Source organism: Engystomops pustulosus, chromosome 4 (genome assembly GCF_040894005.1).
Source record: "Engystomops pustulosus chromosome 4, aEngPut4.maternal, whole genome shotgun sequence".
Lineage (NCBI taxonomy): Eukaryota > Metazoa > Chordata > Amphibia > Anura > Leptodactylidae > Engystomops > Engystomops pustulosus.
This window is the reverse complement of record NC_092414.1, coordinates 210,468,581-210,494,302: the sequence shown is the minus strand read 5'-3', so window position 1 is coordinate 210,494,302 and position 25,722 is coordinate 210,468,581. Positions and strand designations below refer to the sequence as shown.

Here is a 25,722-nt window from a genome sequence, read left to right as displayed (position 1 = left end):
TCACCATAGACAGGGGATATCCTGTACACCTAGAGGAGAGGAGGTTCTATCATCACTATAGACAAGGGGCATCCTCTACACCTAGAGGAGAGGCAGTTCTACCATCACCATAGACAGGGGGCATCCTCTACACCTAGAGGAGAGGAGGTTCTACCATCACCATAGACAGGGGGCATCCTCTACACCTAGAGGAGAGGCGGTTCTACCATCACCATAGACAGGGGACATCCTCTACACCTAGAGGAGAGGACATTCTACCATCACCATAGACAGGGGGCATCATCTGAACCTAGAGGAGAGGGAGTTCTACCATCACCATAAACAGGGGGCATCCTCTATGCCTAGAAGAGAGGTGGTTCTACCATCACCATAGACACAGGGCATCCTCTACACCTAGAGGAGAGGAGGTTCTACCATCACCATAAGCAGGGGGAATACTTTACACCTAGAGGAGAGGAGGGTCTACCATCACCATAGACAGGGGGCATCCTCTCACCTAGAGGAGAGGAGATTCTATCATCACCATAGACAGGGAGCATACTCTACACCTAGAGGAGAGGTGGTTCTACCATCACCATAGACAGGGGGCATCCTCTACACCTAGAGGAGAGGAGGTTCTACCATCACCATAGACAGGGGGCATCCTATATACCTAGATGAGAGGTAGTACTACCATCACCATAGACATGGGGCATCCTCTACACCTAGAGGAGAGGAGGTTCTACCATCACCATAGACAGGGGGCATTCTATACACCTAGAGGAGAGGAGGTTCTGCTATCACCTTAGACAGGGGATATCCTGTACACCTAGAGGAGAGGAGGTTCTATCATCACTATAGACAAGGGGCATCCTCTACACCTAGAGGGGAGGCAGTTCTACCATCACCATAGACAGGGGGCATCCTCTACACCTAGAGGAGAGGCGGTTCTACCATCACCATAGGCAGGGGGCATCCTCTACACCTAGAGGAGAATTGGCTCTACCATCACTAAAGAAAGGGGAGTTCCTCTACACCTAGAGGAGAGGACATTCTACCATCACCATAGACAGGGGGCATCATCTGAACCTAGAGGAGAGGGAGTTCTACCATCACCATAAACATGGGGCATCCTCTATGCCTAGAAGAGAGGTGGTTCTACCATCACCATAGACACAGGGCATCCTTTACACCTAGAGGAGAGGAGGTTCTACCATCACCATAGGCAGGGGGAATACTTTACACCTAGAAGAGAGGAGGGTGTACCATCACCATAGACAGGGGGCATCCTCTCACCTAGAGGAGAGGAGATTCTATCATCACCATAGACAGGGAGCATCCTCTACACCTAGAGGAGAGGTGGTTCTACCATCACCATAGACAGGGGGCATCCTCTACACCTAGAGGAGAGGAGGTTTTGCCATCACCATAGACAGGGGATATCCACTACACCTAGAGGAGAATTGGCTCTACCATCACTAAAGGAAGGGGGGTTCCTCTACACCTAGAGGAGAGGACGTTCTACCATCACCATAGACAGGGTGCATCCTCTACACCTAGAAGAGAGGAGGGTCTACCATCACCATAGACAGGGTGCATCCTCTACACCTAGAAGAGAGGAGGGTCTACCATCACCATAGACAGAGGGCATCCTCTCACCTAGAGGAGAGGAGATTCTATCATTACCATAGACAGATAGCATCCTCTACACCTAGAGGAGAGGAGGTTATACCATCACCATAGACAGGGGGCATCCTCTACACCTAGAGGAGAGGAGGTTCTATAATCACCATAGACAGGAGACATCTTCTAAGCCTAGTTGAGAGGTGGTTCTACCATCAACATAGACAGGGGGCATCCTCTACACCTAGAGGAGAGGCGGTTCTACCATCACCATAGACAGGGGACATCCTCTACACCTAGAGGAGAGGAGGTTTTACCATCACCATAGACAGGGGGCATCCTCTACACCTAGAGGAGAGGAGGTTCTACCATCACCATAAACAGGGGACATCCTCTATTCCTAGAGAAGAGGAGGTTCTATCATCGCCATAGACAGGGGGCATCCTCTATACCTAGAGGAGAATAAGTTCTACCATCACCATAGACAGGGGGCATCCTCTACACCTAGAGGAGAGGAGGTTCTACCATCACCATAGACAGGGGGCATCCTCTACACCTAGAGGAGAGGAGGTTCTACCATCACCATAGACAGGGGGCATCCTCTACACATAGAGGAGAGGAGGTTCTACCATCACCATAGACGGGCGCATCCTACTTGGCGTACTAGAGGAGAGGAGTTTCTAACAACACCATAGACAGGGGGCATCCTCTACACCTAGAGGAGAGTAGGTTCTACCATCACCAGAGACAGGAGGCATCCTCTACACCTAAAGGAGTGATTGTTCTACCATCACCATAGACATAGGTATTGTATTTCTACCATCACCATAGACATAGGTACTTTTTTTGGTATGAATGTGACCTTATACAATGTATATGCCCCCAATGCCAGGCAAATGCCCTTTTTTTCCACAGTTCTTTCTAATCTATCGTCGACCCGTAGTTAAGTGCTTCTATTGGAAGGGGACTTTGATGCTACTTTCTTAGACTGTGTAGATTGCCTAACCCTACCTACCCGACAAGCGCCTCAGGGATTGAAAACGTTTGCGCTGTGCTTTCACCAGATAATCAGCAAAAACTTTCTATACGACTTTTGGCGAGTAAACAACCCTACGGCTCGGGTATATACCTTTTATTCACCACCCTAGAGAACCCACTACAGAATAGACTACTTCTTTGGTAATTATCCGGCCCTGAGAGCTATGACTGTGGCCGCTATAAGTCATATTACATGGTCTGACCATGCCCCGATTTTTCTTGAGATGCAGCTAGAAGATGTCCTTTCCAAATCCCCACATTGGTGTCTAAATGAAACTCTCTTTACATCCCCACTATCTTTAGAATCTCTACTAATGGTTCTCATAAATTATTAATAGCACCTCATCAGTGTTGATCTTTTGGGAAGCACACAAAACAGTTTGCAGGGGGAAAGCATTATCTCGAGTCACTAAACTGAAAACGGACAGACTAATCCATTATGCTGGGTATCAGCAGAACCTCCAACAAGCAGAGCAGGAGCTGGCATGCCATCCTACATCGCCCCTACTCAAGCGAGTTTATGTCTAAAATAAGAGAACTGGACCTATTAGATATAGAACATATGATCAAATTCTTCAAACAGAGATTCTATGAGTTCGGAAATAAAGCCCAAACAATGCTAGAATCGCAACTGATGCACAAAATGACTACCCAAACTCCATATGCTATTAAAGACACAAGAGGTATTCTACACTTCCACCCCACAAAATATCTATCCCAGTGCTCCCTCCCTCAATTATCCGGAGAGGCCCTAGCCCACTTAAACAAAGAAATAACCCCTGAGGAAATAGAAGAGGTTATACAAGCCCTACCAACCAACAAGGCCCCGGGCCCAGACGGGTTCTTCTACCTTTACTACAAAAGCTTCCTGCACTTTTCCCTACCCCATATGGTCGAGCTTTTTAACAGGTTCCTTAAAGGTGAACCAATCCCACAGACAATGCTATCCGCATATATCACTGTAGTCCCTAAACTGGATAAGGACCGTTCAGAATGCCCTAGTTACCAACCCATTAGCCTCCTAAATGCTGATCTCAAGATCTTCACTAAGCTCCTGGCCCATAGGCTAGGCCACTGGCTCCTGCACCTGATAGACAAGGTGGGTTTTGTCTGCTACAGACAAGTGGGAGATAACAACCCCCATAATTTTGACTTTCAATTCACCTCCACCTCTACAGGGGAAAGCTTTGAAATCAATACATCTATGAATTGTGCATCAGAATACGTAATTTACCTTATGGAATATCCATGCTCATTACAGTAAATAGGTCGAACATCTCAAGCACTTTGAGAAAGAATGAATACCCATCGGAACAAAATCAAGTCAGGGCTCAGACTACAGTACATAGGGGCAAATTTATCAAGCCGTCTGAAAGTCAGTACATTCTCAGTTGCCCATGGCTGCTCCCCTTTAAAATATTCATGGGCACTGGTAAAATGAAAGCTGAGCTGTAATTGATTGCCATGGGCAACTCGGAATATTCTGACTTTCAGACAGCTTGATAAATCTGCACCATAGTGTCTCCTGATACTATTGTTGACATAACAATTGTGACTTTACCAACATGACCCTGACTTCCATTTAACAAATCCCGAGGGACCACACAGATCGACTAGGGTGCATAGAGTTAGCTACTGGATCTTTAAGATCAATACCATTAGCCCCTACAGACTCAAAGAATCCCTTGAGAGTCTGACTCTAAGTCTACCATTCCTGTTACACCACTACCTTTTACATCCTTTCCATTCAGCTACTGTTCATCATGTAATCAATGTTTTCCATTGATATAATCAATTCAACTACCGTCTTCCACCTCACAAGTAGTCCAATCCAAAATCTCCTCCTGAGAGGTACCTTGTACCACTCTCACTAGCCATGACGACTAGCACTTATCCCAAAATCATTTAGAACCATCACCAGACCAATATTACTACATACTCATTTGGTACATTGCAAGGAACTCAGCCCTAAGTACCACAGCAATCCAGCCATCTACCATGCATGCGTTGACTCCGGAGCCATCTCTCCAATGTACGCGTGCGCCAGTTATTTTACACGCATATAAAGAGAACACAGCGCGCCAAAACACTGATGGCCAGCGCTTGGCCTGGCAGTCGTGTTCATTCCCAGTAAGTAACATCTACCTAACTATACCAATATGATTTACATCACCAATTCTGCCATCCATGCTAAAAGATGTGTTATCCTTACATATAGGTATAACGCTCCCAGTACACAGCACGAGAACACGCTCAACCAGTCTGATAGATTAGTCATGCCTTAGAACTCAATACTAGCATGACCCTCTAATATATTGCATGTTCTGCGAATCGTTTTGCACGATCTTAGTGACAATGCACATCTGGGAATGCGTCAGGATGGGTAAGTAAATGTGCCTCTCTCTGTTGTTTACCCTAAGTGCAAACACCAGCTGTCCTGCGTGACCTAAATGACAAGATTATAAATAAAAAAGTACCTAAGTTGGAAAAAAAAAACTTTTTTTTACAAAATCTGAAACTGTTTGCAAACACATGAACTACACACCCATTTTTTCCAGGCCAATTGCCCTGTTTAGTTATGGGTGGACCAAAAATTTATTTGGATGCCCATTATGTCTTATATGACAGTGTGAAGAATGGCCAGATTTTTCCCAAAGCATCTTTTATGGCCATGAGAGAAAGGGACAGGATTTTTAAATAATCACTGGTGGCAATTAATGGGTGGCAAACCCTGCTGGATTCACTCTATCCTTGTATAATATATAATCTATAATATATAATCTATAATATCCTTGTTTCCACAACTGGAGCTCATGATTACAGAGGACTATGTGATTACAGAGGACTATGCTCTCCTCCTGGAGATTAAAGATGCAACATGCATCATTCATTAGTTTCCCTAAAAATGTTGTGTGTTAAGTCTTTAACTGTTTTCTTTTATGGATTATTTTCAGTGTCGAGCTGATAAAATTTCAATGGAGAATAATCACTATTCCAGCGTCAAATCTATGCCATTGATTTGCTGAAAAGCTTTAGCCCTCGACACATCGCTATACCTCAGGGATTGTTGCAGGCCTGGTAAAAAAAAGGAGCAGGATGAGGAAATTCTCCTGTGTCTTAAAACCTGTGGATACTGCAACCAATGAATGTCCTTATTGGCATCATACAAAGCCTTCATTATGGAGTACCCCCAACATCAAAAGGAATCAGTATATAAAGCTTTATAGTTTTTTCAAGGTGTTACTGCATTCTATTGTCTGACAAAAACGTTTTTATGATCCATGTATTACTGCAAGCTATTCACTAAGATGGGTACTTTTATGGTCCACATATTACTGTGCTCTACTCACTTATTAGAGCACTTTTATGATCCACATATTAATGCACCTTATTCACAATGAAGAGCCATTTTATTATCCATATATTACTGCACGCTATTCACAGTGAAAAGCATTTTTATGATGCATGTATTACTTTTCTATTCACTAATTAGAGCACTTTTATGATCCACGTATTACTGCAACCTATTCACTATGAGGAAACTTTTATGATCCATGCATTACCACAAACTATGTTTCTGGAGCTGAATACTTTACAGAAACAGGAGTTTAAAGATCTTGATGGATGATGCAGTTAATGCTAATATTCCTGTATGCTCTTTCCAAGAATTGCTAAAAAAATTCTATATAATCTGTAAGATTACCCCTGCAATAGAGCAGCCAATGAGTAGCCTAATGCAGATCTTCAGAGTACCCTAATAGGAGCAATTATTTCAGATTTCCACCTGACCCTAAAAACAGCAGCCTACTAAGACACCTAAGTTCTATGAAAAGGACAGTTGTTGGTTTTTCAAATGTCCCTGCCTATCTCTGCTTAGCTTCTAGTTGGTAGTGGTTGGCTAACACCATTCACCTCATTGGTAGTGGAAAGGCAATGGTCACATGACGAGAAAAAAAAAGTTTTGCAGTATCTGTTCCAAAGGGGAACCAAGCTTCAGAACTGTCCTATAACCAGCTCCTTCTACAAGTTACTTACGTTCACATACTTGGTGCAGTATTTCTGACTCTCAAGTAGACTTATAACAACAAATGCGGTCATGGCAACATCAGGATCATACGAACCCGCAACACCACCCTGATTGAGGAAGAAAAAATAAATGTTAACATTTTGGATGTAATTTTGGGTTTGTGGGCCTCAGCTATAGCCTGTATTGCCCACTTTGCTATGACATGGGAGCAGTCATGACATTGGACCTACCTAGGAGCCAGCATTAGAAGTAATTGAACCCTCTAATGCCATGATTGGCAGTAGGGCATTTTGTAAGCAATGTGGCAGATATCTAATGTGATGGTTGACTAGTCGTAGTAGTGTCAGGTCAGCACAGATTTCAGCTGAGTCCATATAGAGGATAATGAGATTTTCTACTGTAGATTAGATCCTCACAGATTGTTACCTGTGGTGCTTACGATGATTGGCCATTTTTCTACTGATTGGTGAAGGGACCAAGGAAGATCACAGATTGATCTGATGTTCAATCACTGGGGCAGATTTACTTACCTGGTCCAATCGCGATCCAGAGGCATGTTCTCCAAAGCTGATTCGGGTTCTGCCATGATTCACTAAGGTCGTGCCCCCGATGTCCACCGGGAGTCGCTGCTGCGCTGTAGTCCGTCGGAGTTCACCTGCTTCGTTCTGGTGTTTGTGAGTGATATTCTTGCAACACTGTGTACCCTGTGTGCCCCTCGCTGTGTACCCTCTGTGCCCCTCACTGTGTACCATGTGTGCCCCTCAATTTCTGTTGCGTGAAAGCTGGCGCCGATGCACCACTATCCTATTGTGTGCGCCAGAATCCCAGGGGCAATTCGGCGCAAATCGGAAATATTCAGGAAACCCGGCGGAAAAACGCAATTCGTAAATTAGTAAATGTGCCCCACTATTTCAATGGCCTATGTTTAACTAAACTACATGGTTTAGCTATGTTGTTACCTTCTTTTATTTGGCTGCATTTGGAATATCAAGGGATGCGTAAAGAGGCAAACTAATTAGCAGAATAAACCTCAAGTACACATGTTTTTATTATATGGAGACCAGTTCAGTAAGGATTTGTGGAGAGTAGTGGATGTTGCCCAACCATTAGAACATTCATGTCAAGATATATCCAGGATAAACAAAGAAATTGCCTCATCCAATTGATAATAAGGTGAAAGTAGGACTAGCTGCAGAGCAACCCGAATTGGATATGCTATATAGCTTCGTAGTAAAAAGTATTTAATAACAGAAGTTTAAATACATAAAATAAAAAAATATATTGGTCAAAGCTTTTCGCGCCTAGTACTGGTCGCTTCGGCAGGTCAATGAACCACCCAGTAATAGGCGCAAAACGCGTTGTCCAATATGTTTTTTCTCTTTACTACTTAGGTATATAGCATATCCAATTCCTAGCTAGTCCTACTTTCACCCTATTATCCATTAAATGAGGCAATTTCTTCGTTTATTCTGGATATATCTTGACTAGAGATGGGCGAGTATACTCTTCCGAGCTTGACGCTCGTTCGAGCATTAGCGTACTCGAAACGGCTCGTTGCTCGGACGAGTATTTCACCGGCTCGATATCGAGCATTAACTTAACAAAACACAGTGAAGAACAGTGAAGAATACAATGAAAACAGTGAACACAGTGAACACATCATTTAAGTGAAGAACACAGTGAAGAACACATTGCAGATGTTTCCGTACATCTGCCAACTTATCTGAAGACACAAGTGCCGAACGGTGTTCTTCACAATAGTATGTGAAAAACAATATGTGTGAAGAACACAGATGTATGGAAATATCTGCAATGTGTTCTTCACCGTGTTCTTTCAATGTGTTCTTTCAGTGAAAAATACTCGAGTCTCCCATTGACTTCAATAGGGTTCGTTATTCGATATGAGCACTCGAGCATTGGGAAAAGTTCGACCCAAGTAACGAGCACTCGCTCATCTCTAATCTTGACATTTCTACACCGGGGAGAACTCCACCGAAGGGACGAGGCAGCATCCCTTATACATGTTGACAGTGTTGTGGTTGCCCGCACAACCACCAGAGGTGAACTCAATACATATTTAATCTACTGATCCTTGGAAAACCACATTTATTTTCACCAGGAAGCGCCTTCGGTTTTTTTTTTTTGCTCCAATATTAGAACATTCATGATATATCTACAAAATACAACCAAAATATCTTTAACTGATAAAACTCTTTAAAACCCACTCATCCTTGGCCATTGTATGCATAAGATAAAAGCTAATGTGATCATATAGGGCCCTTACCTTTAAATATTGATGACTTATAGGCAATTCCTCAGTGAACATCCCATCTGGTTTCTGCTTTGACAAGATAAGCCACTTGACAGAACCGCACAGATTATCATCACCAATGTCTATCAGGTTTTTAGCCATAGCAAAGACTTTAACAATGTAGGCGGTGAGCCTAAAGAAAAGACATCAGAGAAATAACATTATTATGGAAAATAGAAGACTATGGGGCAGATTTACTTACTCGGTCCATTCGCGATCCAGCGGCGGGTTCTCCGATGCTGATTCGTGTCTTCCGGCGATTCACTAAGGCAGTGTGCCCGATGTCCACCAGGTGTCGCTACTGCGCTGAAGTTTGTCGGGGTTCACCAAGCTAGCCTGGGTGCAGGTAAGTGCGTGTCAAGCTACACATTGGGGCAGATTTACTTACCCGGTCCGTTCGCGATCCAGCGGCGCGTTCTCTGCGCTGGATTCGGGTCCGGCCGGGATTCATCAAAGCAGTTCCTCCGCCGTCCACCAGGTGGCGCTGCTGCGCTGAAGTCCGCTGGAATGCCTCGAAATACACCGGCCTATCCAGGATGAAGGTGAGTGAAATTTTCGCGACACAATATTTTTTTTAAATGCGGCGGTTTTTCCGAATACGTCGGGTTTTCGTTCGGCCACGCCCCCCGATTTCCGTCGCGTGCACCGGCGCTGATGCGCCAAATTCCGATCGCGTGCGCCAAAAACCCGGGGCAATTCAGGTACAATCGGCGCAAATCGGAAATATTCGGGTAACACGTCGGAAAAACACGAATCAGGCCCTTAGTAAATGACCCCCATTATTTTTTTTTTAAAAAGGGCAGTTTTTCCGAATCCGTCGGGTTTTCCGACGGCCACGCCCCCCGATTTCCGTCGCGTGCATGCCGGCGTCGATGTGCCACAATCCGATCGCGTACGACAAAAACCCGGGGCAATTTGGCGCAAATTGGAAAAATTCTGGTAACCCAACGAAAAAATGAGATTCAGGCCCTTAGTAAATGACCCCCTATGTGTAATGCCAAATGAGAGAAGTAAAACATACCAGGTGCCAGGGATTGGCTCATCAGGAAATAATGGAAAAGATCCATCACTTCTACGATACTTTTGTTGATTGACAAATCCTAATAGGAGAAGAAGGAAAGATGTTGAAGTATGGAATGCACATTGTGGTCGGGATGTAGATGGATCTCCAAGAACTTCACCTATGTTGATATTTGTAATTGCCTCTTCCCTCCGATTTACTCCTATCCGATCCCACTGGTTAGTTTGGTCAAGATAATGTGTAGCAATTACAACTGGAGTCATTCTCCTCATGTTTTGCTCAGCACAACCACTGGGTGTAAATATAAGATGATTTAGAGCCGCTCCATCTATAGAATCTTCCAGATACTGTGCGATAGGAACTCCTAAGGAAAGAGATATCGCTTCAGATAATTAAATGCAACATTAATTTTTTTATGGAAAAAAATAATTACATTTCCGTAAAGTTACAGAATTTTTGATGTATTCATTATGTTTTTCGCATTTCAAAGCTTTAAAACTGATAAAATCCTTTTAACATATTCCACTCTTACTCTATAAGAGAGTAGAACTGACCATATCTCCTATGCTGAAATAATGAATGTATGAGACGGTCTACTCTAGCCGATGCATCGTCTCATAGACCATTCTCTTTTTGTATCAAAATTTGTTTTCTTGCTGTCAGGAGAACAAGAGTGGGAACCACAAGCACATTGTACATTGTGTGCAGCTAAAAAAAAATATATATATATATACGGTATATATATATATATGTAAACATAAATAAAAATGGCTAAAAAAACATAAAATGAATAGACATGAACTGAAAGTAAATAAATATTGTTATTATCCACCAATATATAGGGACAAGTCACCAGCGGAATACAGCATCAAACAATGGTGGTTACTTCTCAGACCCTCACCTTGAACATTGACAATAGTTGTAAGTGGTGAGTCTGGAACCAAGTTCTTATGAGTCAGTGACGGCACCTTCACCACATGGTCACCTATTGAAAGAAACCAGCATAGAAGAATCCTTAATCATGATGGTAATAGAACTTATCAGTATATGTGAACAAATCTATTGAATGGCTGGGGGGTTACATCTAAACAGACCAAGTTATCTTCTGGCAGAGTGTCATTGTCCAAAATAGTAAAAAAAAAAAGACAAAAAACAACAAAACAGAGGGCGGCGCCTTGAGTAATATCGGCAGGTTAAGAGTAGGAATATATGGTAGACAATGGTCCCCTATGGAGTTCTCACTATACGCCAACTTGGCTGTTGCGCATATAACCCTTAAAGGGTAGAGGTTCCAAGGATGATCGATGTCCAGACACGGTCTGCAGCTCCATTAACCAAAAGGAAAAAATACCGGTTCCCAAAGGGTGGGCCGGTTGTAAATGATACAGAAAACAGGCAGGCTAAGCGATAAGGGCGCTGACCTCCGGATAGGAGTATCAACGACAGTAGGCACCGGCTCCACTCCAATATTATAAAAACTATTCAAATCAGAACATGTAAAGCAAATTAAAAGTCCTTGGGGTCGGATTACCCTTTTTCCAAAAGTAGGACTAACAGAGTGTCTATTGCATAGGAATTTATAGAACTCATCATGTGACATAAACAGCTGAATTGTGAGCTAAATTCCATACTTATTATGGATGAACCAATACAAAAAATCATACATTTGCATATAAAAGACTTACATATTTGGAAATGAGCACAACAAAACTCTGTGGCGGTGTGTCGCTCAGTGGTGTGTCGCTCGGCACACTGCGCATGAGCTGTGCTGGTCTTTTGGGCGCGCGCGAGCCAAGCTTCTCGCCCAAGCACCGTGCCATGCCTATTTTCTCACTCTCACTAGGCGCGCATGTACACGAGCCGAGTTCAAAATGGAGGGCTAGTAGAAGTGTGCACACGCCTCCCAGCACTAAGAATATCGGCTATGCGGAAGTGCGCACTCGCTGATTTGAAAAGTATGTACTGGTGGGAACAGTGTACGCTGAGGTGTCAGAAACAATAGTATTAAGACAATGGGGGTCATTTACTAAGGGCCCGATTCGCGTTTTCCCGACGTGTTACCCGAATATTTCCGATTTGCGGCGATTTCCCCTGAATTGCCCCGCACGCGATCGGATTGTGGCGCATCGGCGCTGGCATGCATGCGATGGAAATCGTGGGGCGTGGCCGAAGGAAAAAACGACGGATTCGGAAAAAACTTAAAATTAAAAAAAAAAAATGTGTCGCGGAGCGTGCACTTACCTTCACTCAGCCCGGCTCGGTGTATTCCAGTGCGTTCCAGGGAACTTCAGCGCAGCAGCGCCACCTGGTGGACGTCGGAGGAACTGCCTTAATGAATCCCGGCTGGACCCGAATCCAGCACAGAGAACGCGCCGCTGGATCGCAAATGGACCGGGTAAGTAAATCTGCCCCAATGTTCATCATTAAATACATGAATGGAATATATGTCCATCTGTAATGACGACCGATTGAGCAGAAGTAACAAAAGAGATTGTCTGGGGAACAAGATATATTACATCATTGGAATTCATATTAAATAGAATAATGAAATGATATTGATAAAACAAGAGCAGAATTTATATAAATGAAAAGTAATATAGATAAATAATACATAAACAGAAAGATAAATAAATGATTAACGATGAGTTCAAAACTTGGCAACATAAAATCTAATGAACAGTTAGATGAATGAATAAATAAATAGATCAACGGAGCAGCATGAGAGGCTTCAGATATTCTCTAGGCTCTCATTGAGGCCCGATGGGATCAAAGTACAGGCAGTCCCTGGGTTACGTACAAGATTGGTTTTGTAGGTTTGTTCTTTAGTTGAATTTGTATGTAAGTCGGAACTGTATATTTTATAATTATTTTTTTATTATATTTTAACCCCAGACACAATGGGGCAGATTTACTTACCCGGTCCATTCGCGATCCAGCGGCGCGTTCTCTGCGGTGGATTTGGGTCCGGCCGGGATTCACTAAGGTAGTTTCTCCGACGTCCACCAGGTGTCGCTGCTGCTCTGAAGACCATCGGAATGCACTGAAGTTCACCGTCCTATCGTGGGTGAAGGTAAGCGCGTGTCGAGCAACATATTTTTTTTTTAAATGCGGCGGTTTTTCCGAATCCGTCGGGTTTTCCGATGGTCACGCCCCCGATTTCCGTCGCTTGCGTGCCTGCGCCGTTGCGCCACAATCCGATCGCGTGCGCCAAAAACCCAGGGCAATTCAGGGAAAATTGGCGCAAACCGCTAATATTTGGGTAACCTGACGGAAAAACGTGCTTCGGGCCCTTAGTAAATGACCCCCAATGTTTTTGGTCTCTGTGACAACTGAATTTCAAAAATGTTGGATTGTCCTAAGAACCAGGAGTAACAATAAAGCTTCATTGTGGACACCTCTGATAACAGCTGTTTATTGTAGCCTAAGGCAAAAGTACAGTAAATTACCAACATCCAGAGGTCCGTTTGTAACTAGGGGTCATCTATAAGTCAGGTGTTCTTAAGTAGGGGACTGCCTGTATGCAGTTTGAAGATCTAGAACATTTCACTCTGTTTGAGTGTTTTACATCTATGGGGTTTGTTAGTTTTGATGTGTTCTTTGGGAGTTATTGAGAAAATCTTTAAAATTTTTGCTGTGGAACGTGGCTGCATGCCTTGAGACGCTATGGAGTAAGAAACCTCGATCATTATTATTTTGGTGTTTATTAAGCATTTGAAGGACTTTCAATTTGCTCTATATGTCCTGATTTTAATAGTTTTGATAGTTTTTACAGCTTGTTTGTGTTAATGAATAATATTGGAGTGTAGCCAGTGCCCATTGTCGTTGATACTCCTATGTGGTGGTCAGCGGCCATATTGCTTAGCCCGATCGTTCTCATTGTCCAAATGTCATCTTATTCAATGGACCAGGGCTGGATTAGGAAGTGGATCGGCGAGGGAAAAATTGGTAAAAAAAATAAAGAAACAATTTGATAAGAATCCTATGTTTTAGTGTACTAGAGGGGGTTGTCATGGAAAAAGTTATACAGTTCCATTTGGGACACTAAATCATTGGTCCGTAAGGACCTGTGGCTGTTTTTTGTGTCCCAAATTGCCCTGACAGGTTTCCTTATAGCTATAGTTGCCAAACTAAATCATTTAAAAAGTGGGGCACTCACGCTTTGCTTCTGGCTCCAGTATTACTGATGCAATCATTTCTGTCCTACGAACACCTTCTGGCTGAAATGGAAAATAAATGAAATTTCTAGAAGAAACCTGCTAAAGTATGGATGGATTTATGTGTCACTACGCGGGCTCGTTGCGGGTCCTATGACTGCCTTTGGAGCTCCACCGAGCATCGGATTAAGTAAATGAATTGATACATTTCCCACATTGTTTCTGTTTGATAGCAAGTAGAGATGAGCAGACCTGAACTTTCTGTTCAGGTTCGGGTGTGTCCTTCACGTTCCGGATATATAGTATGAGTGGAATCAAAACAGCAAATCCAGCAAATTCACGCCCCTGGTTAACTAGCTATGGCTATGATTGGTGGAAAGAGGCAGCACTCCAGGGTACGTGAAAAACGTTTTCACGTACCCTGGAGTGCTGCCTCTTTCCTACATCTACCTAAATGGACCCTGGCCAGGGGATCTACGGCTGCTGCACCCTAGCCCACCTGTGCTGCTTCGGACTCTCCCTTTTTGTATGGCTATGAAAGTTCGAGTTCACAGGTCTCTAGTAGCAAGGTTTTATTTGAACGGTTATAGTGCGGTCAATAATGGTCTAATTTATAGACCATAAAGGAAAATGCTATCCGGTTGTTACCCAGGGTGGGGGAGGAGATTAATAATGCATTGCGTAAAGATAAATCATCTGAATTTCTAGGAATTCTTGGGTCTCGGTTAAAGATAACCTCCTCCAGTTTCCAGTTCCAACATCACTTCTGGTGCTCATGCACCCATTTTGCTGACTGAACACGAGCGACCAGTGATGGTACCCACTGTGGCCAATCGGTGTCCTCTCCAGGCCTGGGTGACATAATTTGTTTAATTGAAAGGTATTTATGAGGCCACTGATCTTCTGCAGTGGTTGCCAGATGTCAAAAGCGATGTTGGAACTGGGAGCCAAACAGTGTCAGACTGGCCCACCAGAGTACCAGAGGATCCTCCGGTGGGCCCTGGCTTAACCCAATACTGAACCCCAGAGGTTCATCAGAAGCACCATAATTTGGTGGCTGCTAGAGTATATTTCCTGGGGAATAATGAAGAGTGGACCCCCAAATTGATTTTCTCTGGTGGGCCTAAGGAAACCCAGTCCGACTTTGGAGCCAAAGCTTCCTACACCCCATAGTGCTTTAAATAATATATGGCCAGCAATGTAAGGGGCAATATCAATCCAGATAGTGTACCCATAAATTAGAGAAAAATCGGGAAAAGTAAATATAGCATTAACACAGAGTAGTCAAATTTCCCCCAAAAACTAAAATTCTGCTTTATTATACAGTATCCATCCTCTCTTACCACAACTTTAAGAGGTTTTTTGACACCATCGCCCGCAAATATTCCATAGACTGCAGCTTTCACTTCAATGAAATGTTGTCCAATGGTGAGCGGCACAATGACAAAGGGAACTGCAATGGATGAGGCATTTTTCACGTCTACCACCACTGAATATGCCTTCTTGGCCGTGGAAAGACTGCAGATCAGGGGATTGTGAGAAAGGGTCACTCGCACCTAGAAAATAAAACAAAAACATTTCACCAACTGCTTTTATCAGCCACATTTCATGTGGTGCCATTACCTGGGTGAAGGTTCAACCGTTTTCTACAATTTTTAGTATGAGGTCTTTAAACATTTAAAAGGCTGATAGAGGAACTGAAGGAGTCCAAGTTCCCCTCTAAAGGATGTTTATTGACATCTTCTTGTATAACTGTGTCTACAGAGAATATACCAAGCAGGAGGAGACAAAGCCCAACCAGGAATGTGAAGGATTGGTTCCCGGTTGTGCATGTGCCGTTCCTGTGAGCTAGAGCCAGACACCGACACAAAACCAACCCGAAAAGATAATGGGGGTCATTTACTAAGGGCCCGATTCGCGTTTCCCGACGTGTTACCTGAATATTTCCGATTTGCGCTGATTTTCCCTGAATTGCCCCGGGATTTTGGCGCACGCGATCGGATTGTGGCGCATCGGCGCTGGCATGCACGCGACGGAAATTGGGGGCGTGGCCGAACAAAAACCCGACGGATTCAGAAAAACCGCCACATTTTTTAAAAAAAAAGTGTCGCGGAACTTGCACTTACCTTCACCAGGTATAGGCCGGTGTACTTCAGGGCCTTCCAGTGGGCCTCGGGGAACTTCAGCGCAGCAGCGCCACCTGGTGGGCGTCGGAGGAACTACCTTAGTGAATCCCGGCCGGACCCGAATCCACCGCAGAGAACGCGCCACTGGATCGCGAATGGACCGGGTAAGGAAATCTGCCCCAATAAGTTATGGCCACTGATCATCCTGCAGTTTAGAATAGAGGCAATAGAATGGTGCTATTCATCTTCAAACTATAGTGACTTGTGTCCTTTCAAGTATATTCCTATGTATGTGGATCAAAGCCATCAATTTCTGAAATATGGGGGTGAGGCCTGGCCACTTTCTGCATGTATAGACCTCTGAACCAACAGTTTTTTTCTTCTGTGAACTGAGTTTCCAGCTGATTGGTATATATATTGGTTGAAAGCCCCCAACCATTGAGACAATGATGGTTCATTCAAAAGATCAATTATAATTTCTGTAGAAGACCTTTGAAGGAGATCATATAAAGACAAGCCATAGAACACATACAACTCATGTTGTCATCTGGTAAGTACATAAGTGGGACGATATTACAAGAATGGTTTCTTTTCACAGTCTCCATTGTTTTTATTATTCTAGGACTGGTGAGGGAGAGTTTAGTCCAACTAGATATACTGGGGCAGCTTTGTGTACTTTCAGATATCTTACAGGTCATTCAACATAACAGACTAAGCGCAAGATTAAAGTATTCTGCTCATGATGGGACACAGGGCCGGCACCAGCTGTGGGAATACCTGGGCAAATAGTGGGGGCCCAGAGCTGCTTGAGGGGCCCACATAAGGCTGTAAATAAGGAATCCATGGTGGTTGACGGAGTTTATATAAAATAACCAAGGGGGGGCTGTTTGGAATGATAAACTAGGAATATTTAAGGAAACAAGAGACAGTTTTAGTTTCTGAATTTTGAATGATGCCACGTGAGTTCACTGCAAAAGGGCCTACTGAGGCTATGTCAGCCAGGGGCCTACTGAAACCTGGAGCCAACCCAGATGGTACATGCATTTGGGCAGGGAAAATGTCAATGTTGTGCACTCATTCTTGAATAAGCCACCATCTCATGGACTGGAAAAGTGTAGTATGGTGTTTGGACCTTTTGAATGGAGGAGTCTGTATCTATAGTTAGGTTCAGAGGTTGATCATAGTATGAATGGCAAGGTCACCAGCATCTCATGAAACAAATCTGGGTATAGAAAATTCCCGGAAGCTTCAAAGTCACAGGAAGATCCTGACCCCCAGCAGTGATGTGGTAGCAGAGCAAATTACATGGTTGTTTCTTGAAGCTTCTCCTACTGACTCAAGGAGCAAAACCAGACACAACCAATAGAGAGACATGAACTATTTTATGGAGGGACATAGACAACCCTTTAGCTTAATTATATAATGGCGTCCCATAAAATTACTATTCTGCCGGAAATAAAGGAGTGTGATTTTATTTACCTTCATGGGTTTTGATTCGTAATTGTAGAGTATGGCTCGAATTTCCACCTGCTCATTCCTCACCGCAGAATATGGAAGTTTTAGGTCAATGAAGAAGCTCTGGAAGGCCTGAATATCATATGGCTCAGCCACACAGACCCCTGTGAATGATGGAATAATCAGAATATCATATGATACAGCTCAAAATTTAGTACCCTTTATTTAAAAGATGTTGTAAAGCTCTTTGTGATGCTTGCTTGTCCCTCAAGTCAATGGGGGTCATTTACTAAGGGCCCGATTCGCGTTTTCCCGACGTGTTAGGCGAATATTTCCAATTTGCGCCGATTTCCCCTGAATTCCCCCTGGGATTTTGGCACACGCGATCGGATTGTGGCGCATCGGCGCTGGCATGCACGCCACGAAAATGGGGTGGGGCGTGGCCGAACAAAAACCTGAACGATTCGGAAAAACCGCTGCATTTAAAAAACCAAAAGTGTTGCGGAGCTTGCACTTACCTTCCCCAGGAATAGGCCGGTGTACTTGAGTGCATTTCAGCGGGCCTCGGGGGACTTCAGCGCAGCAGCGAACCCGGTGGACGTCGGAGGAACTGCCTTAGTGAATCCCGACCGGACCCGAATCCACCGCAAAGAACGCACCGCTGGATCGCGAATGGACCGGGTAAGTAAATCTGCCCCATTATGTTCCATTAAAAATCTATAGTAATAATTTCTAAGGATGAATAAAATGGGATTGAGGAAAAAGCATCCAGGCCCATGATGGATAGCAACCTTTCTGTATACTTTGCAAATCAAAGACTTCTTTACTCCAATACAAAACTGAACGTATGTTCACTACATGTAATAAGGTTTCTAACTGTCAAGCATCGACTATATCAGCAGCCGTCGTCGTCCTTTTTCTTGTTATATAGTTATATAGACTTCTTTAACTCGTTACCATCGTGTGCCAGATATATACAGTGATGGATATCATTACATGGAGCCCAGCACCGTACACCTACTTGGATGAATAGGTAGCAGTAGTTACATGACTGACAATCATCAGCGCATGGCAATGGCCAAGATGAAGTAGAACACGGATCCTTCCGATCCACAGTAGTCACATCAGTAATCGAGACAGTGACTGCTTTTGCTTCCTCATCATAAGCCTCAGAAAATTGGGTTAAAACCCAAATATGTTTCCACAAAAACCTTAGCATGAATTCAGTTCAGGAAAGCTCCTCCAACACAAGACGTCAGCAAAACCCTAAGACACCTTGTAAAACTATACTGCACAAGCATGTAGTTCTGAAGAGAAAGTTATCTCACAACATTGAACTTCAGTTTAATGTTCTGTCCCTAAAACTGGAAGAACTATGGAATAACTATCTGGTGCAAATAACATCATTCTAGTCCAAAAAGGTTCTTTTTGATATTCTATACTTAGGATATACCCTCAATAATACGCTGGTGGTATATGGCTTCTGGAATCTTGAATGCTCATCCAACTAGAATATCTGCCATGTAGTAGAAGCACCAGGAAGGCCACCTCATGCAATGTGCAGTGTCCGGTGACTGCAGCTCAGCAGAAGCACCAGGAAGGCCACCTCGAGCACTGTGCAGTGTTTGTGTCCGGGGACTGCAGCTCAGTAGAAGCACCAGGAAGGCCACCCCATGCACTGTGCAGTGTTTGTGTCCGGGGACTGCAGCTCAGTAGAAGCACCAGGAAGGCCACCCCATGCACTGTGCAGTGTTTGTGTCCGGGGACTGCAGCTCCAGGAAGGCCACCCCATGCACTGTGCAGTGTCCGGTGACTGCAGCTCAGACTCATTCAAGGGCCGTACAATCATTCGATTGTAAGGGTTCCAAGAGTAACCCCACACCTATCACTCATCTTGTCAATAGCAAATTTATGGAAACTTCCTGACCCCTAAGAAAGAAGTCATTAGAGAATTACAAACCCTAGAATAAGGTAGCCCCAGGCCCCTAGAGTCTTTCCTACAAGAGCTTCCCCCAAACATTGTACAACAGAAATATTATTATTCCAACGCAGGCTCATCTACTTACCTTTATTTTCGGATATACTCACAGCCAACAGTTCCCATGTGGTAATGGTGTCCTTTAGGTAAAAATTCTGCAGAACCTTTGTAGAGATACCGCTAAAAAAATAAACACCATGTTAAAGGAGTTCTCTACACTCTCACCAAATGATAAGGACCTTGACCTTCAACTTGGTATAGTACAAAGAGCATAGAGCCATCTGTTGCCAGATTTGTTCTCACTTTATATGACAAGCATTATAGCTAATCGAGTGTTTGCCACCCATCAATTCATAGGACGTACATTTCGATTCCTAACCTATCCCTTTTAACTTACTCTATTACTGTATTAGGTTTATCTTCCATTTTTACAATGTTCCAATACCAGCTCTCCGGAAAATCACTCCTAACCAAAATTTCAGCATCCGGAATATACTCAGACTCTGTATCACCTGTAAGAAAGAAACCCATTCAAAAGGTTAAAGGGGTATAAAGGTTTTAGATATTTATGTCAAATCATTGTGTATGTAAATATTATTCTTACATTTTATTGGCTACAATTAAAGGGGTTGTAGAGCATTAGAACTGTATGCCCATTTTCTTCCTAGGGTTGTGGCCGCTCCCGTGTATGCCAGACCTATTGTCAACAGGAATAACGGCAAAGAAAGAGTGCAAGTATGTGCCCTCGTTCTCCCTTGTGGGCTGTTCCAAAATTCACCTAAAAATGAAAGAGGCTGCGCATGCGCAGAAGAACTTAAATGGCATATGTCAGGGTGATTTCGACCGTATGGGCCGTTGGTTTAGTGTCCCAAATATCCCTTTAGCATGTCCCTCTGTGAACTGAAAAACAACCTTTATGCATACCTCAGTCTGGAGTTCTCCACATCTGCGCAGTCACATAGTAAAGCCAACATACCACACCCTGGCGTGACTACAGATCTACAGTGATTATAGCGCTTGTGCAATGAAGTCAGGGTGTACTGCTCCGTTTCATTTATTACTGCCGAGGCAAGGAAATGGGTCCAATGGGAGACAGAAGGATTAGCTAAAGGGCGATTTTGTGTCCCAAATTGGCCTGACAGGGTTCTTAGATCACGTCTAGGTGTATCTGAACGTATCTAACATGGCAACATTTTAACCCCTCCGACACCTTATGGCAACTATCACAAACTAGGTAAGTTGATATTGCCCAAAATTTTTGATAACTTCTAGAGATATTACATTTTATATATTCTGTCACTAAATAACATATGTAAACAATGTCCCCCACACATCCTGGGAGGGGCTGTGCCATTGCTTTTGGAAGAAGCATGTTTTTACAACCCCATTAATATCCTTGCCCCATTGGTTCTCACTTCTTTCTAGGTCGGAAGTTCCCATCAGCAGCTTCTCCATCTTCAGTTTTTGGTCAATGTATCTGCAGCATTCCAAGAAAGCCTTCACACACATTTCTCCTTCCTGAATGAGGCGGGCGCGCCGATCACACTTGTGGCCCATCGGGTTGCTAAGCATGCCATCATTGCAGCATTGCTTCTCCAGGTCCCTGTAGCTAGAGGCTAAATGATAGAAGAAATAAGTGAATTCTATGTGAGATAAAGTATTAAAGGCATGCAAACTGGTCAACAACAACTACTTTGAATTGTTAGGCAGAGTGTATCACAGGATGGAGTGATAGGACCAATAGGCTTTGACACCAAGCCTGGTCTTTCCAAACTTCAAAGGGCACATGAGTAGTGATGACCAGACCCATTAAAGTTTGGATTTGGCAAAGTTCGTCTAAACCAGAACTTGAGAAACCTGTTTAGGTCCCGAACCCCCCAGTAACACCCGTGATCGGTGCTAAAACCGATTGTGGGTTTTAACTGTTGAAATGCCGTCAGTGGCCTTTAAATCAATACAACATGTGTGCGCCGGCAGAAACACTGTAATTTAATGGGATTTTCTGTGGTTGGCATCGTATAACAATATGTCTGGCTAATTTGCATGAGAACTGCTGTAAACTCTACTATGCTACTGTTATAATTTATTTTATGCAAAGTGGCAAGTATTATTTTGTGGATATTTCGGTTTAACAGGCCCACTGGTATTTGTTTGGTATCCACCCATTAACCCATTTATAGGCACCTGGACTTCTCTGTAATAGGACCACTATGTCTCTCCTTCTCAGAGAAGTATTGGTGTAGGTCCACTGGGATTGTTATGTCATACATAACAATAATACACATAATACTTTTTCTGTCTTGTTCGGATTTAGAATTTAGGTCTAGAAATGGGGTTGTGGAACTTAAGTTGACATTGGGAACAGTAGAAGTAATCAGCAAGCAGGAGTCAGGAACAGACACTCTTCAGCTTTAGAAGGCCCCTTTAATGGGTTTGGTTGGGGAAAGTTATTAAGAGAGACCCTTTCTTTTCAGAATCAAGAGACTACAGGTTCTCTATGGCCCAGGAGCCCAGACTAGTCTTTACACAAAGCTATTTATCATTTGAGGTATCTTACCTTTCTGAGCTTTGATTTCCATTAGAGCCGCCGATGTCCTTCTTCTACGTGTCTTGGTGTCCTTACATGACTGAACTAAGAATAAATTAAGATATGGGATATGACAAATGTTGATATTGAAGGACAAATCCCCTAACAATGAGATAGCATTAAAGGGGTTTTTATGAGACTAGCAATAAATTAGGGACGGGCTGGGGCGGGCTTTTAAAAAAAACTCGACTCTCATCCACTGTCGCTCCTGATGTTCCATGCCATGGTCCATCTGATCCAAGCTCTGGGAGCTGCTGGCCGGCTGTGGTGGCCGACTACTCCCATCCATCCCTGTCTCTCAGCATTGTAGGGCATTGAGAGATAGTGACGGATGCTCCCAGACCGCAAATGGGAGCACGGATCAGACGGACTGCCGTGCGGGACATCAGGGGCAACGGCGGACAAAAGTACACATTTATTTTTTTAAAAGCCCGTCCCTAATTTATTGATAGTCTTGGATAAAACAGCATTAACAATTACCTGATCTCTCTGCAGTTCTCATGCCATAATTTGTGTTTACAGCAAGCCCAGCATCATAAAACACTCCCATGTTATCAGCTCCGCTCCCTGGGCTACATCCAATGTCAAATTTCTCCACAATGTCCCATATCTGAAATAGGAATAAGAACCTGTAATCTCGGATGTCATCTTTAACATTTCTTATAGACATAGTAGAACTCGAATAGAGCATTATCAGTTTCTTCCGTATCCTGTATCGGGCTTCAGAAGTGAAAGATGTTGTGCCGTCTTGACCGGATGGAATTTAACACCATAAACAAGCCAAACAGGACAACCCTTTTACTTTCATTGAGTCACTGAGCAACTTAAATATTACAGTGAACACAAACATCAATAAAATGCCCAGTCCCCATAATCTGCCCCTCTCCAAATCAATGCTGGCGTCTTCTACCAGATCCTAAGCTTTGCTTTAATTTTTTTTAAGGGATACACCTTCTTAAGATGGAAATTCAACATCTTATTATGAAAACTAATAACCTCAACAAGTGGTGGTACTCATCTTTGGATGTCTAAGTCAAGATAAATGGTAAACAACACATTTGTAGATAGTTTTCAAGCTGTAAGACATGGTGTGAGAGTTGGTATGCCTGTAAATATTGCCACCGGTTTTTAGGCATTTCCGTCTCACACACCACTTTGTGCATGACGGGCAGAGAACGGGGTGGGCAAAGACAAGAATCCCAGGGCCACTGCATTTACTGTAGTCTCCACCCGAAAGCCAGCAGAATGGACAACCACCAACCAATTTATAAAGTCCGACCCAGCAGAGATTAGGGGCGTTTTAGTGAATCCGACAGACCAGATCTTAAAAAGCCAGTCTTAATACATTCCTACAATAATATATACAGGTCCTTACCTTGCTTTGAGTCAGCTTATATTTGCTGTTTAATGCAAAGACACCTTTATCCACTGCCACCAGTCCAACAGTGGCATTAACGTCCGCTTGCAAAGTCAGTTTTATTTGATCTTGTGGCCTTCCCGAGTCCCTTTCGCCTTTCAGCAACAGCTAGGTAAAAGAGTTGTAGAGTGTAAAATATTTATAAAATCTGCTTAAAATTTTTTACACATTTCCCACCAAAATGTATTTATTTGCAGTATCTATTAGAGGTCTTGTTTTTTGTAGGCTAAGTCATATTTATGCACCTTATTTTCATTATATTATTAGCGGGAGTTGTGTGGTTGAGGTGAGAATTTTGGCCAAATTCTGGATGTTAGTGATATTGATGCCATTCAATTACAACCATCTGTACAAATGGCAGCAGATGAGGAGATAAGAGAGGGGAAGATGCGCAGGTTATTAATAGTTGATAGATGGGGTTGCAAATATGACTGAAACAAGAGTTTAGAAAAAATTATGGGGGAAAAGGCATTTAACCACGAAGAGAAATATATTCCCGAAAGAATATAACCCCAAAGAATTCCAATCATGTCTTAATGGTTTTATTATCTTACCGTTCCCATACATCTATCCACCATATCCACCCACAGGGAGTCGGATACTATCTCTTTGTCAACAAAGTAATAGGCAACAATACGGAAAGATGGCATGAAGTCCTCAGTTATATAGAGCTGCATGGTGACCAGGGCTTGGTTTGTCCGTTTCATTTTTCCCGCCCTCATTATTCGGCCCTTGTTTAGGATCTGGAAAAAATAGGTTAACAAAACAAAAATCAATCTCTCTCTCTCTATGAAAAAAGGCAGTGCAATGAGGAGTTCAGTGTGAAGATCCCAGCAGAAGACCTAGGTGTGGTATTGCTTGTACTAGGACATTATTTTTATTTATTTACTCATATTTTGTACTTGTATGGTCTACAGAGCGCCCCCACCTGAGTCACTACACAATTGCTACCACAGGGGGCTTTACCAAGAGCTGTCCTGATCAAGTTGTCTCCACCAAGAAACAGGATATTGCTATTGATGATCAACATGTGGCCTCCGTTCCCAAGAAGCTGATTCTAGTACCAACTGATTAGCGGTAGGAAGTGATTCCAGACTTGTAGGGCTATACTATTCATACAGCCCAGGGCCCATGATGGTCTTAACCTACCTCTGTTTTTCTACATCAAACAAAGCAGTAATCTTGTCTCTTCTACCTTGATGTTTGAATTACTGGCTGGTTGTCAAATATTTGTGACCTGGACATTGCCCCCGAGGTTATGTATCTTTCACTAATGGCTAGCTGGTCTCCTTTGACCTTTTTGCTGCAGTGTTTCAGTCATTAAGGAAAACTGTTGCATTGGCCTATTTGGAGCTTGGGGATAGATGACTGTGTGTTTTTTTCTAATTTTTTCTTCCCTTACTACCTGGTAGTGTGTGGAGGTACCACGATCCACTTGGGGAACTTGGTTAGCCTTTACATTTTTCCATCTCAAAAAACGGCTGGACACTTAATATGTTCTGCCCCCCCCTTGGCCACCTCTGTCGTGACAGAACTGATAGGATTTGTTAACACAGTTTACTGCTGGGCAGTGGTAGAAAACTTATAGCATGCATGCTCGAGGTGGCAGTCAAAGCCCTTTCCAATTGCATGCAGGCCGTCTCCCCAGAACAGAGTTCACCATACAGGACTCAAAGCATCTTTCTACAGGCCCAGGAACCCCAAATCATGCAGCTTGTGCTATTTTAAAGTGACACAACCTGGGGTTCCTTATGAAAAGTGAGACGGTATAGACAGGGTCGGAATGGAGCTATTGGTGCTCTTGCTCCAGTCCTCATGATTCTTCATGTACAGGGGCCCTGGAGGGAAGCTACAATTGTAATCCGAACTTCCTTATCTTCTTTCAAGGATATTGGTGTCGTAGAGGTCGTGGATATCGTTACAAACCGTGACATAAATTGTTATGTTAGTGTTGCAGTTTGGGCACTCGGTAAAAAGTTTGCCATCACCATACTAGGGTATACTGG

The 25,722-nt window shown here is 43.4% G+C and overlaps 1 protein-coding gene across 1 annotated transcript in view; it reads right to left on the bottom strand.

Moving 5' to 3' along the window:
• LOC140128255 (complement C3-like) overlaps positions 1-25,722 on the bottom strand; it is a 76,779-nt gene that overhangs the window by 32,904 nt on the left and 18,153 nt on the right. Inside the window, exons 13-27 of the mRNA XM_072149815.1 lie at positions 24,271-24,459; positions 23,675-23,824; positions 22,780-22,909; positions 22,270-22,344; positions 21,128-21,328; positions 20,110-20,224; positions 19,801-19,892; positions 17,759-17,898; positions 15,497-15,709; positions 14,156-14,216; positions 10,901-10,984; positions 10,160-10,363; positions 10,000-10,078; positions 8,952-9,111; positions 6,676-6,774 (exon numbers count right to left, since the gene is read on the bottom strand). Coding sequence (XP_072005916.1) covers positions 6,676-6,774; positions 8,952-9,111; positions 10,000-10,078; positions 10,160-10,363; positions 10,901-10,984; positions 14,156-14,216; positions 15,497-15,709; positions 17,759-17,898; positions 19,801-19,892; positions 20,110-20,224; positions 21,128-21,328; positions 22,270-22,344; positions 22,780-22,909; positions 23,675-23,824; positions 24,271-24,459 — 1,992 coding nt within the window. The remainder of the gene's footprint in view (positions 1-6,675; positions 6,775-8,951; positions 9,112-9,999; positions 10,079-10,159; positions 10,364-10,900; positions 10,985-14,155; positions 14,217-15,496; positions 15,710-17,758; positions 17,899-19,800; positions 19,893-20,109; positions 20,225-21,127; positions 21,329-22,269; positions 22,345-22,779; positions 22,910-23,674; positions 23,825-24,270; positions 24,460-25,722) is intronic.